The sequence below is a fragment of the Bos javanicus genome, chromosome 17, assembly GCF_032452875.1.
Source record: "Bos javanicus breed banteng chromosome 17, ARS-OSU_banteng_1.0, whole genome shotgun sequence".
Lineage (NCBI taxonomy): Eukaryota > Metazoa > Chordata > Mammalia > Artiodactyla > Bovidae > Bos > Bos javanicus.
Window position 1 is genome coordinate 17,355,637 of NC_083884.1, and position 17,578 is coordinate 17,373,214.

Genomic DNA, 17,578 nt, shown 5'->3' on the forward strand with positions numbered 1-17,578 from the left:
CCACAGACTTCTACCAGCATAGGAAGGAGGGAGCTGAGGTATTTATGCACCGGCATCCTCGGTGACTAGTTCAAGACTGCCCTCCAGAGATAGTACTTCTCCTTACCCACACAGTCCAAGTGACTCTAGTGGTCAAGGAAAGCCATTTATGCAAAGAAATCCTGAGTCTGGCAGTTGAAAATCAGGACAGCGTATACTAAAATGGTACGGGCTGGGGATACAGGTGGGTAATGGATAACATCTGCTGTAGACATTCTGACTTATAATGTAGAATGTCTCAAAAATATAATGTGGAGCTGTCTCAAAATTCATACTGAATTTCCCAACTCTTTTTCCCCTTCCTAGACCTGAGATCATGTTAAATGTACCCAGTTCCCCCTGTCCTGAGATCTACCGATACAGCCATGAAGACCAAGGAGCCTTATAAACTTGACTGACTTTCCTATTAGTCTAGAATCATTTCATACCAGTGTCTGTCACAACAAGTTGCTCGAATTTATGGGTCCAGCCAAAGGATATGCAGTGTTTTCCATTTTGGAGCTTGGGCTATGAGAAGCTGTTTACTATCCACCAAGGTATAACATCAAGTTCTGCCATTTTTTATGTTTTCTCAATATATTAATAATTGGTCTTTTAACTGACATTAATATTATTTGTTGAATTCATAGTCCATGTCATCTTACCATAGGAAAAGCTCTGTGGGGACTCCCAGCTTCTAGAAACCAAAACTAATAAACTTTAATTGTCCTTACACAAGGGATTTTCCAATATGAACTTTTAATAAAGGAAACTTTCACTTCTAATTTTCAGAAACTACTGAAAACAACTTTGGAGGATACTAAAAAGGAACTAGAGATGAATCGAGTAAAGTAATGAGGGATTTAATAATTATGCAATGAATTGAGAATTCCAGGTCATTTCTACCAAACATGAAAAATTATGAAAAGATATGATTCATGTGTATTTCTCTATTCTGTGTAGCAGTTCAGAAAATAAATATCTAGAAGTTCAGTAGATCCAAGATAATATGATAGTTTTTCAATTGTAAGTTCTGGCCGTGTATTTTTAAAAATAGTCTCAGTTCAGTTCAGTTCAGTCGCTCAGTCGTGTCCGACTCTTTGCGACCCCATGAATCGCAGCACACCAGGCCTCCCTGTCCATCACCAACTCCCGGAGTTCACTCAGACTCACATCCATCGAGTCAGTGATGCCATCCAGCCATCTCATCCTCTGTCGTCCCCTTCTCCTCCTGCCCGCAATCCCTCCCAGCATCAGAGTCTTTTCCAATAAGTCAGCTCTTCACATGAGGTGGCCAAAGTATTGGAGTTTCAGCTTCAGCATCATTCCTTCCAAAGAACACCCAGGGCTGGTCTCCTTCAGAATGGACTGGTTGGATCTCCTTGCAGTCCAAGGGACTCTCAAGAGTCTTCTCCAACACCACAGTTCAAAAGCATCAATTCTTCGGCACTCAGCTTTCTTCACAGTCCAACTCTCACATCCATACATGACCACTGGAAAAACCATAGCCTTGACTAGACGGACCTTTGTTGGCAAAGTAATGTCTCTGCTTTTTAATATGCTATCTAGTGAGGTATAATTGATGTGACTTTTCCCAGTAGTTCACAGCAGAACAAAACACAAATCCATGTTTGTATTGATTATGTGACAGTTTCAAACTAAAAATTATCCAATTTTTATTTTTTACTACTTTAAGAGAGCAACATGAGTTGGGCCATTAATTGCTAATTGTTAACCCAGGTATGTTCACTTTTTCCTTCAAAGATTAATTGTTTTATTTAAATGCTGTAGTTTCCTTTCATTGACCAATGTGAGGTGGAAAGTTCATCCTTTCACGTTGCATAAATGGGACTTTGCCCAGCACGAGGCCCTCAGCTGTGTCGAGGGGTCCCTGTAGCATCAGGGGCTCCAGGTCGTCTGGAAGCTCATTCTTTGTTTCTAGGCCTTGAACCAAAGTTGGTGTGTTCCTTCTCATGCCTACTTAGCTCCTCTGGTCTAAGTGCAACTATCTGAAATGTTTAAAATAATTATTTGATAGATGGTATTCATGATAATAATAACTACTAATATTTATTAAACACTATACTCTGGGTTCTTTATATGCATTATCTCATTTAATTCTCACTCAACCATTTGGATTCGGTACATTTACTACTAGAGGTTTGGAGAAATCCTGAAGCTTGAAGATTTAGTAAATCTTCCAAGGTCACCCAGTTAGGAGTTACAATAAATGATTCTGCTAGTTAATTTCATTGATTAGATTGCTAGGAAGAGATAATGCTAGGGACTTTTCTTCTCTTGTAATCTCCTCTCCTGCAATTCCATTATTCTGCTCCTTAATGAGACTTATATGTATATTGGTTTTTGTCCAAACTAAAATTAGAACTTAAAACATTTTATATGTAAACAGAAGGTTCTCTCAGCATTATTACTGGTTCCAATAAAAATTGAATTATTGTATAAGTCAATTTGGTATTCTACAATTTATTTTATGTGAGCATGGACTCTGGCATTTTTAACTGTTTAAAATTCTCACAAAAACTAGAAGTAAGTTATTTTTGAGTCTGATGTGCTGACTGTTCTATGAAAATACTTACACGTGGGCTATAAATAAAATACCTTACTTTATATTCATCACTCCCCCAACAATTATTACAAATTCACAGAAAATTCTGCACACTTTTAAATTAGGGGAAAATATGAATATTTTAAAAATGCGAGTCATTGATCATCTCAGATGTAGCTGAGGAACTAACATCAGTGAGTTCATTACTAGAGCTTTTCCAAAGAAAATAAAGTTGGCTGTCGTTAGCATTTCCTTTAAAGATTTCTTTTTTACTTCATAAAAGTTAGTTGTTATGGAGCCCCTCTAAGTGTAATGACAAATCTCCACTTAGGGTATCCGGTGCATAATTAAAGTGCACTTTAGAATTAAATGAAAAAAAAGCAGACTCACAAAGAGAACAAATTAGTGATTACCCATGGGGAGAGGGAAGGGAGGAGGGGCAGTACGGGGGTGGGGGAGTTGGTGCGGAGAGTGTTACTATGTGATTATATGAAATCATGTGTGTGAAACTTCCAAAAATTGTTAAGGTCTATAAAATTAAAGAATCATTCAAAAAAGAAAGATTACCTGGTCCATATGACTGGCATATGTTAATTCATAAATTATGATTTTGGCTTCATTTAAAAAAATAAAGTGCATTTTAGTAACTCCCAGCATTTGACATATTTCAGGTTGTTAGCAAAGCATTAGGAACCACAAATGACCAGTTTCTACTCAACTACTTGGATGAACCTTTACTATTTTTAACTGAGAGGGCTTCTGGAGAAATCATATCAGCTAGTTTGCACTATAGGTTATCACTTTGGTTCCTGAATAATCAATTTCTGTACTCCTAAAGTTGTCCTACTGTGAATTTGTTTTTATCCCCTGAAAACTAATTTTTATTGTCCAGATTAAGACTGTGGTCCAGACAACATCTTTCCCATTCCCAGCAAATGTAGAAACACAAATTTCAGGAAGGATACATGGGTTTGAGGATATATTTGGCAGCAGTAAGACAATCAGTTCAGTTCAGTTGCTCAGTCATGTCCGACTCTTTGTGACCCCATGGACTGCAGCATACTAGGCTTCCGTGTCCATCACCACCTCCCTGAGCTTGCTCAAACTCATGTCCATGGAGTTGGTGATGCCATCCAACCTTCTCATCCTCTGTCATCCCCTTCTTCTCCCGCCTTCAATCTTTCCCAGCATCAGGGTCTTTTCCAATGAGAAAGACAATAATGACACTGATAAAACCTGCCGTCTGTATTGTGGTTTTATATGGCAGCCCCTGTGCTAACATTCTTCACTATAAATTACCTCCTTTAATAATCAGACAGGATATTTCCCTGTGTATTTTTTCTCAGTGATCCTACAGTAAGATTGCTAATAGAGAATGAGGGTGGAAAAGAGCATATAGGAGGCATGAGGAGAGATATTAAAGATATGAGAGGAGGGCATGGCAACCCACTCCAGTATTCTTGCCTAAAGAATCCCTTGGGCAGAGGAGTCTGGCTGACTGCAGTCCACAGGGTCACAAAGAGTCGGACATGACTGAAGTATATAAAGATATGAGCTCATAAAGATATGAGCATGTAAACATGAAGACATGAGGTCATCACGTAGACAAAGGGAAAGCAGATCCAGAATAGAGTAGAATGGATGGTCTGCATTATGCTGAGTGAAAAAACTAAGCCAAAAACCAATCTCAAAATGGTTACATACTGCATGATTCCATTTATATAACATTCTAGAAATGACAAAATTACAGAGATGGAGAACAGATAAGTGGACATCAGGGATTTGGGAAGGGGAAGGCGAGGGCGAGGGGTTCATTTGAAAAAAGGAATCATAAATTTAAAGTGAAAACAGATGACTGGTGAGATTTTTCTCTTAGCCGTGTTCCCATGATGAAGTGGGGGCATAGAAAAAAAGCAAATTTTGTAGGGCACTTTCTTTGGAGAAATGAAAGAGCAAGGGGGTTAAGAGTATTTTTAGAGGGGTTCTTATAATTATGGGCCATGTGATCTAGGTAGTGAGAACAAAAGGGAAGCCAGGAGGAAGCTGATGGGTAGTAAGAAAGTGGCATCTTTGAGATCGGCTTTAATCTCAAAGAGAGATAATTGGCTATAACCCAGTACAAAATAAAAAGTTAAAAAGAGAGCAAGACAATGTTCCTTGACCATAATGCAACAATAACAATAATCAGATCAGATCAGTCGCTCAGTTGTGTCCGACTCTTTGCGACCCCATGAATCACAGCACGCCAGGCCTCCCTGTCCATCACCAACTCCCGGAGTTCACTCAGACTCATGTCCATCGAGTCGGTGATGCCATCCAGCCATCTCATCCTCTGTCGTCCCCTTCTCCTCCTGCCCCCAATCCCTCCCAGCATCAGAGTCTTTTCCAATGAGTCAACTCTTCACATGAGGTGGCCAAAGTACTGGAATTTCAGTTTTAACATCATTTCTTCCAAAGAAATCCAGGGCTGATCTCCTTCAGAATGGACTGGTTGGATCTCCTTGTAGTCCAAGGGACTCTCAAGAGTCTTCTCCAACACCACAGTTCAAAAGCATCAATTCTTTGGCACTCAGCCTTCTTCACAGTCCAACTCTCACATCCATACATGACCACTGGAAAAACCATAGCCTTGACTAGATGGACCTTTGTTGGCAAAGTAATGTCTCTGCTTTTGAATATGCTATCTAGGTTGGTCATAACTTTCCTTCCAAGGAGTAAGTGTCTTTTAATTTCATGGCTGCAATCACCATCTGTAGTGATTTTGGAGCCCAGAAAAATAAAGTCTGACACTGTTTCCACTGTTTTCCCATCTATTTCCCATGAAATGGTGGGACCAGATGCCATGATCTTCATTTTCTGAATGTTGAGCTTTAAGCCAACTTTTTCACTCTCCACTTTCACTTTCATCAAGAGGCTTTTGAGTTCTTCTTCACTTTCTGCCATAAGGGTGGTGTCATCTGCATATCTGAGGTGATTGATATTTCTCCCAGCAATCTTGATTCCAGCTTCTGTTTCTTCCAGTCCAGCGTTTCTTCCAGTCCAGTGTTTCTCATGATGTACTCTGCATATAAGTTAAATAAACAGGGTGACAATATTCAACCTTGACGAACTCCTTTTCCCATTTGGAACCAGTCTGTTGTTCCATGTCCAGTTCCAACTGTTGCTTCCTGACCTGCATACAAATTTCTCAAGAGGCAGATCAGGTGGTCTGGTATTCCCATCTCTTTCAGAATTTTCTACACTTTATTGTGATCTACACAGTCAAAGGCTTTGCCATAGTCAATAAGGCAAAAATAGATGTTTTTCTGGAACTCTCTTGCTTTTTCTATGATCCAGTGGATGTTGGCAATTTGATCTCTGATTCCTCTGCCTTTTCTAAAACCAGCTTGAACATCAGGAAGTTCACGGTTCACATACTGCTGAAGCCTGGCTTGGAGAATTTTGAGCACTACTTTACTAGTGTGTGAGATGAGTGCAATTGTGCGGTAGTTTGAGCATTCTTTGGCATTGCCTTTCTTTGGGATTGGAATGAAAATGGACCTTTTCCAGTCCTGTGGCCACTGCTGAGTTTTCCAAATTTGCTGGCATATTGAGTGCAGCACTTTCACAGCATCATCTTTCAGGATTTGGAATGGCTCAACTGGAATTCCATCACCTCCACTAGCTTTGTTCGTAGTGATGCTTTCTAAGGCCCACTTGACTTCACATTCCAGGATGTCTGGCTCTAGGTCAGTGATCACACCATCGTGATTATCTGGGTCATGAAGATCTTTTTTGTACAGTTCTTCTGTGTATTCTTGCCATCTCTTCTTAATATCTTCTACTTCTGTTAGGTCCATACCATTTCTGTCCTTTATCGAGCTCATCTTTGCATGAAATGTTCCTTTGGTATCTCTGATTTTCTTGAAGAGATCCCTAGTCTTTCTCATTCTGTTGTTTTCCTCTATTTCTTTGCATTGATCACTGAAGAAGCCTTTCTTATCTCTTCTTGCTATTCTTTGGAACTCTGCATTCAGATGCTTATATCTTTCCTTTTCTCCTTTGTTTTTTGCTTCTCTTCTTTTCACAGCTATTTGTAAGGCCTCCCCAGACAGCCATTTTGCTTTTTTGCATTTCTTTTCCATGGGGATGGTCTTGATCCCTGTCTCCTGTACAATGTCACGAACCTCATTCCATAGTTCATCAGGCACTCTATCTATCAGATCTAGTCCCTTAAATCTATTTCTCACTTCCACTGTATAATCATAAGGGATTTGATTTAGGTCATACCTGAATGGTCTAGTGTTTTTCCCTACTTTCTTCAATTTAAGTCTGAATTTGGCAATAAAGAGTTCATGGTCTGAGCCACAGTCAGCTCCTGGTCTTGTTTTTGCTGACTGTATAGAGCTTCTCCATCTTTGGCTGCAAAGAATAACAATAATAGTGATTACAAATGGCTAACTTTAAAGGTCACATATGTTTGGAAACTAAATGCATAGTACTAAATAACCTTTTCCATTGGCATGAAATCTGCTTCTTCAGATTTCAAAGTCATACAAATAAACTTTATTGTATAGTTTTCTTCATATAAGGCTAGTGTTTATTAGGCTTTTCCTTAGATATTTTATGACTTCTGTTGTTATAAGTATAGATCACATTTTCCATTACATATTCTGGTTAGGTATTACTGGTGTATAGGAACCTCCTAATTTTTGTATGCGGATCTTGAATCTTGTCTTTTACTGAACGTTCTTCTAATTTTAAAAGCTAGATTATCTTGACATTTTAGGTGGTCATGTGATTCCCCCAAATAATGACAATTTGTACTCTTCCTTGCACCAAAGAATTGATGCTTTTGAACTGTGGTGTGGAGAAGACTCTTAAGAGTTCCTTGGACTGCAAGGAGATCCAACCAGTCCATTCTAAAGGAGATCAACCCTGGGTGTTCTTTGGAAGGAATGATGCTAAAGCTGAAACTCCAGTACTTTGGCCACCTCCTGCGAAGAGTTGACTCATTGGAAAAGACTCTGATGCTGGGAGGAATTGGGGGCAGGAGGAGAAGGGGACAACAGAGGATGAGATGGCTGGATGGCATCACCGACTCAATGGATGTGAGTTTGAGTGAACTCTGGGAGGTGGTGATGGACAGGGAGGCCTGGCATGCTGTGATTCATGGGGTCGCAAAGAGTCAGACATGACTGAGCGACTGAACTGAACTGAACTGAACTGTACTCTTCCTTTCCTAGACTTACCATTCTAATTCCTGTTTCTTTGTGCCAAACATCTACTTTAAACATTGGCTTGTGCATGTGTGCGTGCTAAGTTGCTTCAGTTGAGTCTGACTCTTTGTGCCCTTATAGACTCTAGCCCCCCAGGCTCCTCTGTCCATGGGATTCTCCAGGCCAGAATACTGGAGTGCCTTGCCATGCCCTCCTCCAGGGGATCTTCCCAACCTAGGAATGGAAGCCATGTCTCAAGTCTCCTGCATTGGCAGGCAGGTTCTTTACCACTAGCGCCACCTGGGAAGTCCTAAATATTGGCTCATCCTTGTCTTATTCATGATTTAAATTGAAAACTTCTAATGTTGTTTCTTCCATTTAATGCACTATTTCAAGGAGATGCTTTGTATCACATTAAGTAAATTTCCTTGTATTTCTCTTAATAAGAATGAGAAATGGGTGCCATTCTCAACATATGGCTTCCTTCTGTAAGAAGCTGGCTGCTTGACATCTCTCCATGTGAAGTCAGAGAAAGGGGGAGATAAGATCTGGAGTGCACATACTCAGCCATTTATGGATATGACCTTGGAGTAGCAAACACCATCTCTACTCAGCATCTCAAAGGCCAAATATTCATCACATGGCTACATCTAGCTAGCCTCAAGGAACGTTGCTGATGATTAATGCTTTTCACTCAACAGCCTGTGCCCATCTGAGACACTAACACCATAGAAGTGCAAGACAGCAGATGCTGGAGAACAGATAGCTACACCAGATAACCATGTGCTGCTCTCCTTTGATTTGTTAATGTACTGAAACGCATTAACACATTCTCCAATATTACATCACCCTCACCTTCCTAGGATAAACCTCTTGTATCATGAATATTTTTTTCTATTTGATTGGAATCCATTTGTGAATGCTTTTTTTTTGCATCTGTGTTTGTTAAAAATAATTTTTAAATTAATGCAGAGTGGTCCAGTGGTTAAGAGTCTGCCTTTACAATGCAGGGGACCCAAGTTTAATCCCTGGTCTGAAAACTAAGATGCCACATGCTGTGAAGCAGCTAAGCAGCAACCAGAGAATCCATGCAACAAAAGATCCAACCTGACACAATGAACACTGCCCTAAGACCCAATGCAGCCAAACAGATAACAAACATCAGTGCAGAAGGTGGTAATGCTTCACATTTCTATGGTTCACTGCAGTTTTTGTAAGTCCTTTCACATACATTATCTCAGTTGAGAATACATGATAATCGGAGCTGACTCTTTTAAAAATGATAATGAAGTAGAATGACCTAAATGAAATCCCTTATGATTATACAGTGGAAGTGAGAAATAGATTTAAGGGACTAGGTCTGATCGACAGAGTGCCTGATGAACTATGGACAGAGGTTTGTGACATTGTACAGGAGACAGGGATCAAGACCATCCCCATGGAAAAGAAATGCAAAAAAGCAAAATGGCTGTCTGAGGAGGCCTTACAAATAGCTGTGAAAAGAAGAGGAGCAAAAAACAAAGGAGAAAAGGAAAGATATAAGCATCTGAATGCAGAGTTCCAAAGAATAGCAAGAAGAGATAAGAAAGCCTTCTTCAGCGATCAATGCAAAGAAGTAGAGGAAAACAACAGAATGGGAAAGACTAGGGATCTCTTCAAGAAAATCAGAGATACCAAGGGAACATTTCATGCAAAGGTGGGCTCAATAAAGGACAGAAATGGTATGGACCTAACAGAAGCAGAAGATATTAAGAAGAGATGGCAAGAATACACAGAAGAACTGTATGAAAAAGAGCTTCATGACTCAGATAATCAAGATGGTGTGATCACTGACCTAGAGCCAGACATCCTGGAATGTGAAGTCAAGTGGGCCTTAGAAAGCATCACTACGAACAAAGCTAGTGGAGGTGATGGAATTCCAGTTGAGCCATTCCAAATCCTGAAAGATGATGCTGTGAAAGTGCTGCACTCAATATGCCAGCAAATTTGGAAAACTCAGCAGTGGCCACAGGACTGGAAAAGGTCCATTTTCATTCCAATCCCAAAGAAAGGCAATGCCAAAGAATGCTCAAACTACCATATAATTGCACTCATCTCACACGCTAGTAAAGTAGTGCTCAAAATTCTCCAAGCCAGGCTTCAGCAATATGTGAACTGTGAACTTCCAGATGTTCAAGCTGGTTTTAGAAAAGGCGGAGGAGCCAGAGATCAAATTGCCAACATCCGCTGGATCATGGAAAAAAGCAAGAGAGTTCCAGAAAAACATCTATTTCTGCTTTATTGACTATGGCAAAGCCTTTGACTGTGTGGATCACAATAAACTGTGGAAAATTCTGAAAGAGATGGGAATACCAGACCACCTGATCTGCCTCTTGAGAAATTTGTATGCAGGTCAGGAAGCAACAGTTGGAACTGGACATGGAACAACAGACTGGTTCCAAAGAGGAAAAGGAGTACGTCAAGGCTATATATTGTCAGCCTGCTTATTTAACTTATACACAGAGTACATCATGAGAAATGCTGGGCTGGAAGAAACACAAGCTGGAATCAAGATTGCCGGGAGAAATATCAATAACCTCAGATATGCAGATGACACCACCCTTATGGCACAAAGTGAAGAGGAACTAAAAAGCCTCTTGATGAAAGTGAAAACGGAGAGTGAAAAAGTTGGCTTAAAGCTCAACATTCAGAAAATGAAGATCATGGCATCTGGTCCCATCACTTCATGGGAAATAGATGGGGAAACAGTGGAAACAGTGTCAGACTTTATTTTGGGGGCTCCAGTATCACTGCAGATGGTGATTGCAGCCATGAAATTAAAAGACGCTCACTCCTTGGAAGGAAAGTTATGACCAACCTAGATAGCATGTTGAAAAACAGAGACATTACTTTGCCAACAAAGGTCCATCTAGTCAAGGCTATGGTTCTTCCAGTAGTCATGTATGGATATGAGAGTTGGACTGTGAAGAAAGCTGAGCGCTGAAGAATTGATGTTTTTGAACTGTGGTGTTGGAGAAGCCGGGAGAGTCCCTTGGACTTTAAGGAGATCTAACCAGACCATCCTAAAGGAGATCAGTCCTGGGTGTTCATTGGAAGGACTGATACTGAAGCTGAAACTCCAATACTTTGGCCACCTGATGCGAAAAGTTGACTCATTGGAAAAGACCCTGATGCTGGGAGGGATTGGGGGCAGGAGGAGAAGGGGACGACAGAGGATGAGATGGCTGGATGGCATCACTGACTCGATGGACGTGAGTCTGAGTGAACTCCGGGAGTTGGTGATGGACAGGGAGGCCTGGTGTGCTACGATCCATGGGGTCGCAAAGAGTCGGACACGTCTAAGCAACTGAACTGAATGTTAGAAAGTATCTACAAATGGAAACTGCAGGTTTCTCTTAGTATTGACTGAATTCTAAAGGCCAATCCATGAAACTAAAATGAGAATTAGAGGAGAGAGAGGATACAGAGAATTGAAAAAGGATTTTTGCTTGCATGAATTCCGAGGAATTTTATCACTCTCCAGGATGTACGAGGAGGAATGGGACTGCCAGCTCTGTAAAGTATCTAGCCCTCTGCTGGTTTTCTAAACATTCTGTTGAGAGAGTTTATACAACCTGGTTTTGAATCCATAAGTAAAGAATTTCCCTGACATTCAACATTATTTGGCTTTTTGAACTTTTGATTCCTTACTTATCTGCATGTACCAAATTGTGCTAAGTTGCTTTGGTTGTGTCCGACTCTGTGCGACCCTACGGACTGCAGCCTGCCAGGCTCCTCTGTCCATCGGATTCTCCAGGCAAAAATACTGGAGCGCGTTGCTTTTCCTTCTCCAAATTAGATGACAGTTGAGCCCACGCCCAGGAAAAGGAAGCATGAAAACTCTGGGCCGCTTCTGCTGTTTGTCTGGCAGCTGGGTCATCTGTGTCCTGGTCACGGGACAGGGCTGAAGAGCTTTTCCAGGATACACGATAATTACACAGCAGTGATCACTCAAAAGTAGAGTGCCTTTGGGAGGAAAATAGATGGTAGGCTGACATCATTTGCAAAAAGAGGAGCTGCACATGACAATGACTGGGCATCAGAGTAAACATTTGTTGTTGTTATTTAGTCACTGCAGTTGTGTCTGACTCTTTGAGACCCCACGGACTGTACCCTTCCAGACTCCTCTATCCATGGGATTCTCCTGGCAAGAATACTGGAGTGGGTTGCCATGCCCTCCTCCAGGGGATGAACTCCCATCTCCTGCTTGGCAGTTGGAATCTTTACCACTGAGCCACCTGGAAAGCCCCAGAGTAAACACAAAATTGCCCCAATAGCGGGGTCTCTTTGTAGATTTTACCCATATAAAATATGCTTTGTTAACTTCTCTCTCCTGAGACTCAGAGCCTCCTGGGTGTCATAGATTTGATACTTAGGGCAGCACTTACCTCCGAGGAGAACTCAGCTGGGCTTTCAGCACTCTCTCCCCCATCACCCCTGGTTCTCCCTTTCTCCCCGCACCCCCGCCCCCAACACACACACATACCCTCAGAAGCAATTACACTCCAAGCTACCTGGAGAGAATCTTCCAGCTTCTCTGGAACACTGGCTGCATCTTCCAAAATGAAGCAAAGATCTGGGAATTTTCTGGAAACCCATATTGGTGCACACATCTCATTTGAGTAGATTAGGTCCTATAGCAGATTTTGTGCATCGATCAGACTGCTGAAATAATTCACAAGTCTGCTTTGTACCATTTTTAGACACCCTAAATGCCAAGATTATTAATGACTATTTCTGTTGGTATAAATGGATGCCTTCAGTGTCTCTTTTTACCATGCACAATAAGTAGCCTAAAGTACAGGGAGAAATATCTCAGAATCCCATCTATTTTCTACCAACATTAGCCCTAGAAATTCATTATGAACATTGAAAATGCATAAGGTTGAGGTCCACATGAAAAGAACCACACCATTTCCATTTTCAGTCTTTTCGAGCAGATATCATATATCATGAAAGTGCGGCAGTGGGATAAACAACACAGGTAGTGCAACTGAGCACTTAGGTTTAAAATAAGTGCTTTAAAATAGCAAATTATACCTTACAGGAAAAAAAGATGTTTCCTTGTGTCCTGAAAGTGGGTGATGGGTAATGTAAAACTCTTCAGATATCCAAAATTTGGTTACCTATTTTTAACATGCTGAACTGAAGTTTGGAAAAAAACCTGTCCAGTTTCAAAGCCCAAACCTTCACTATCAGGCTCTGTGATATCTCTTTTTTATAAATGGTCCCTTAATATAAATAGATAATAGGAATATTGTAAGGAAGGAAATGACTAAGTAAAGAGGCTACCAAATAGTAAATATGTTAAAAGCTCCACAGCTAAAAGAGCCAAAAGATAGATCCACCTTACAATAAAAAAAAAAAAAAAAATCCAAAAATAGACCCCTGTATGTCTGAGAATTTAGGAAAAAAACAAATTTCATCCTATCTGTCTCCTCTCTGCCCATCACGTTAAATGTGGTGTTGCTATTGAACCGCACTCAGATTGCTCAAGATTTAAATGTAAAAAGTAGAACTACATTTAAAGTACAGCTAAAAGAAATTTTAGATGAATATTTCTATCATCTTTGATGAAGAAGAGCTTCATTCACAGAGAATCAAAAGTAGAAGTCATAAAGGAATATATTGATGAAATTTGACTACTAAAAAGAGTGAAATTGGTCTAAGTCTGAGCATGCATGAGTGCTAAGTCGCTTCACTCATGTCCGACTCTGTGCGACCCCATGGACTGTAGCCCACCAGGCTCCTCTGTCCATGGGATTCTCCAAAGTCTGAGCATACAAAGTCTTATATAAATAACCCCGAGACCTCATCTCCAAAAAGAAAAACGGTCTCATTCTGGAACCTTGAATAGACTCACTTGAAAAATATATAAAGTAAAAAAAAAAAAAAAAAATCAAGTGAAAACTTATGATCTATCACTGACTAAATATCTACAGTGTGGCTCCAGTACTGGGTTGAACTTCACCAGGCCAGATTAGTCCAGTATACAAAGATCATATTTCTATAGAGCCAAAACCTGCCAGAAGCTCTGATTCCTCACAGAACCTCAGACCACATACAGCCATTAGCCAAAGTAAACATGACGAGAGAACGAGAATCAGGATTGTCAGTAAATTCTGCAGAGTTGAAATCTAAGCCATCGGTTTCAGTAATTCCCAGAAAGAACGGCCAAATCTAAACACTGTGTAGTTCTGTGATTTTTACAGTTGAGCCAGTGCAAAGGTTTCAGGAATTTAAAAAATCATATAGTTGATGTCTCATACATAGACACCTTTGTATCTAGCTGGCTTTTAAAAATATTCATTTGGCCTAAGTGAAATACCATCAAGGAATTTAGGATGGAAAAACTGCCTAGAGATCAAGGTCAAGGGAAAGCCCTAAATAGCTTCTAAGAAACTTGCAACACCCTGAACAAATATAATCTGGTAATTCTGTCTCACTGACTGACCTCAGTGCATGGATAAGGCCAGCTTTAAGCAGCTGAAGGGGTGTTTAATTCTCTCCAGAACCTACATCCTAATTGCAAGTTTGCAGTTTAATTTGTAGTGACCTCAAGTAATAGGGCATTTCCATGTGGAAACGGGGCCCATGAAGAACATTGTAGGATGGATTGGAGTTGAGGTACTCCCTGAAAACTAACCTAGGGATTGTTATTCTCATCTGAGCATCAGCCACTAGTGACGTGTTGAGTTGGCTCATTTGGAGCTGATATCATTATCTTTACCAAAGACCCCTTACAGAGGCCTCTGAACTCCTCACCAAGAGGCTGTGCCTCAGAGTGCCGTGAGGAGAAGGGAAAATGACCCATATATCTCAGACTGAAGAAGGGTACCACTTTTGCTTCAAAATGTCCAATAAACAGGGGCTCCGCAGTAAGAGTATTTGAGAGTGGAGATGAAACCATCCTGGAGTTATCTGTACAGTTTCTCTCCTCTCTTTGCTTGGCATGAGGATACACAAAATGTTTACATTGAATTAGGTAAAATAAGCAGAAGATAATTCTGAGACTGTTATTTTATGTTGGCAGGTCATATTAGAGCTTGTTAAGAAAACTTGTTTAGCAGAAACAGATTCACAGATATAGAAAACACACTTGTGGTTATCAAAGGGGAGACAGAAGTGGGCAGGGACAAATTAGGGGTGTGGGATCAACTAATTATTATGTATAAAGCAGATAAACAGCAAAGACATATAGTGTAACACAGGGAATTATAGCCATTATCTTAATAACTCACAATGGAATGTAAGCTACAAAAATTCTGACTCACGATGCTATGTACCTAAAATTAACAATGTTATAAATCAACTATACTTTAATAAAAAGAAAAATCTGCTTTGTGATTGCTTTGGATATTGTAGGAGAAGCCTGTCTTGGAAATGATTAATAGAAGTCTATGACTGAGTGCTCCTAGTGTCTGTGAAGGGGAAGGAGAGAACTCACAGACAGATGGTGTAAATTTGGGTATTTTATCCTTTGCCATGGGGCGCAAAGTACCTTTTCCCCTCTGTGGAGTGACTGTGAAATGCAACATAGAACTGTAAACTGGGCTGGTTGGGAGGGTCCATCTTTCCTGGACCAGGGCCAACACCACCTTGGGGAGCTAGAAAAGGAGCAGGATCATGACCTCGCTGGTACCAAAAACAGGCATTTGTTTTAGGTTCTTTACTCATCTGTAAGACAGCAGCATCCCATAGTAGCTGAAGAAAGGAAAATTCACCTCCATTTCTGGCTGGGAATTAGACCTGGCTGTCTGGTCCGGCACAGACTCATTGAAAGAAGTACCATTATTTGATGCGTGTTATTCTGTTCACACACTTTCCGGTGATCTTCTCTTTCATCCCCTTACACTTGTTGTCCTCTCACAACAGGTGTCGAAGACATCGTGGCAATCATGATCCCTGAGCCCAAGGGGAAGGAGATAGTAAGCCTGCTGGAGAGAAACATCACTGTGACCATGTACATCACCATCGGGACCCGGAACTTGCAGAAATACGTGAGCCGCACCTCGGTCGTGTTTGTGTCCATCTCCTTCATCGTGCTCATGATCATTTCCCTTGCCTGGCTGGTCTTCTACTATATCCAGAGGTTTCGATATGCAAATGCCAGGGACAGGAACCAGGTGAGTAGCAGAAAGTTATACAAGAAAAAAAAAAAACTTAAAAATTATTACCACAGTAAGACATTATGGTGTAAACTTTGGCGATCACAGAAAATGCCATGACCAAAACCAAACTTACCTATGATGCCCCTACTCAAGATAAACACTGTTAACATTTGCTGCAGAGGTTTTCAGGTCTTTTCCAGGTATACATATTTTAATGTCTTGCTAACATTGTTCTGTAACATGGAGATGCTTTGTCCCACATTCCTATTGCTCATTCATGGGACAGTTATTTACTATTTAGACAGTGCCTCAGTTGGTGAAGAATCAGCCTACGATGAAGAAGACCCGGGTTCGAACCCTCAGTCAGGAAGGCCCCTGGAGAACGAAGTGGCAACCCACTGCAGTATTCTTGCCTGGGAAATCCCACGGACAGAGGAGTCTGGCTGGCTGTAGTCTATGGGGTTGCAAGAATCAAACATGACTAAGCAACTAAACCACCAGACACAAATAAAGGGGGAAAGAGGACAAGAGCTAAGATTATGCTAATTGTATCAGTATAATATGGAAAGAGCCAGAATTTCCTCCTTGAGAACAGAAAGAAACAAAAATAAATAAATAAAATATATTTTGAAAGCAATACATTTTGGAACAGGTAAAGCATACTCTTAGTATAAAATGCAAAAGGTATAACCCAGGTCTCCCACATCACAGGCAGATTCTTTGACATTTGAGCTACCCGGGAAGCCCAACATGGTATACAATGAAGAGTAATTACAGTCCCATGTCTGTCCCTCAGTTATGCAGTTTTTCTCTCCGGAATATCTTCTCACCCAAGGAATTTTTTTATGCGCTTACAAACACTTGTGTGTGTGTGTGTGTGTGTGTCTAAACCAATAAGAGCACATATAAATCTGTACCAATATTTCTCACGTCATCCTAGAGATTAATTCCTATCAACACTCAATCCAAGCTGTCTTCTCATTTCTAATGACTGTATAGGCAGACTTTGGAGATACTGTGGGTTTGATCCCTGACCGCTGCAATGAAGCAAATATCTCAGTAAAGCAAGTCGACAGGAATTTTTTGGTTTCCCAATGCACATAAAATTATGTTTACACTATACTGTAGTCATAACATTATATCCAAAAAAGTGTACATACCTTAATTTTAAATACTGCCTAAAATGCTAACCATTATCTGAATCTTCAGCGCATCATAATCTTTTTGCAATAACATCAAAGATCACTGACCACATATCACCATGACAAATATAGTAATAATAAATGTTTGCAGTATTGTGAGAATTTCCAAAATATGACACAGAGATACAAAGAGCAAATGCTGTCAGAAAAATGGCACCTATAGGCTTGCTCAATGCAGCGTTGCCACAAGCCCTCAATTTATAAAATACACAACATCTGTGAAGCACAGTAAAACGAGGTATGCCTGTATAATGTTTTATTTTCTGCATATACTACATTTATTTGTTGCTGCTGCTGCTGCTAAGTCGCTTCAGTCGTGTCCAACTCTGTGCGACCCCATAGACGGCAGCCCACCAGGTTCCGCCATCCCTGGGATTCTCCAGGCAAGAACACTGGAGTGGGTTGCCATTTCCTTCTCCAAATACATTTATTTAGCCAGCTCCT

The 17,578-nt window shown here is 40.6% G+C and overlaps 1 protein-coding gene across 5 annotated transcripts in view; it reads left to right on the top strand.

The window, feature by feature from the left end:
- Positions 1 to 17,578, top strand: part of RNF150 (ring finger protein 150) — a 279,374-nt gene that overhangs the window by 154,733 nt on the left and 107,063 nt on the right. For all 5 annotated transcript variants that reach the window (XM_061384124.1, XM_061384125.1, XM_061384126.1 and 2 more), the window contains exon 2: positions 15,697 to 15,947. In XM_061384124.1, the coding sequence (XP_061240108.1) occupies positions 15,697 to 15,947 (251 nt within the window). The remainder of the gene's footprint in view (positions 1 to 15,696; positions 15,948 to 17,578) is intronic.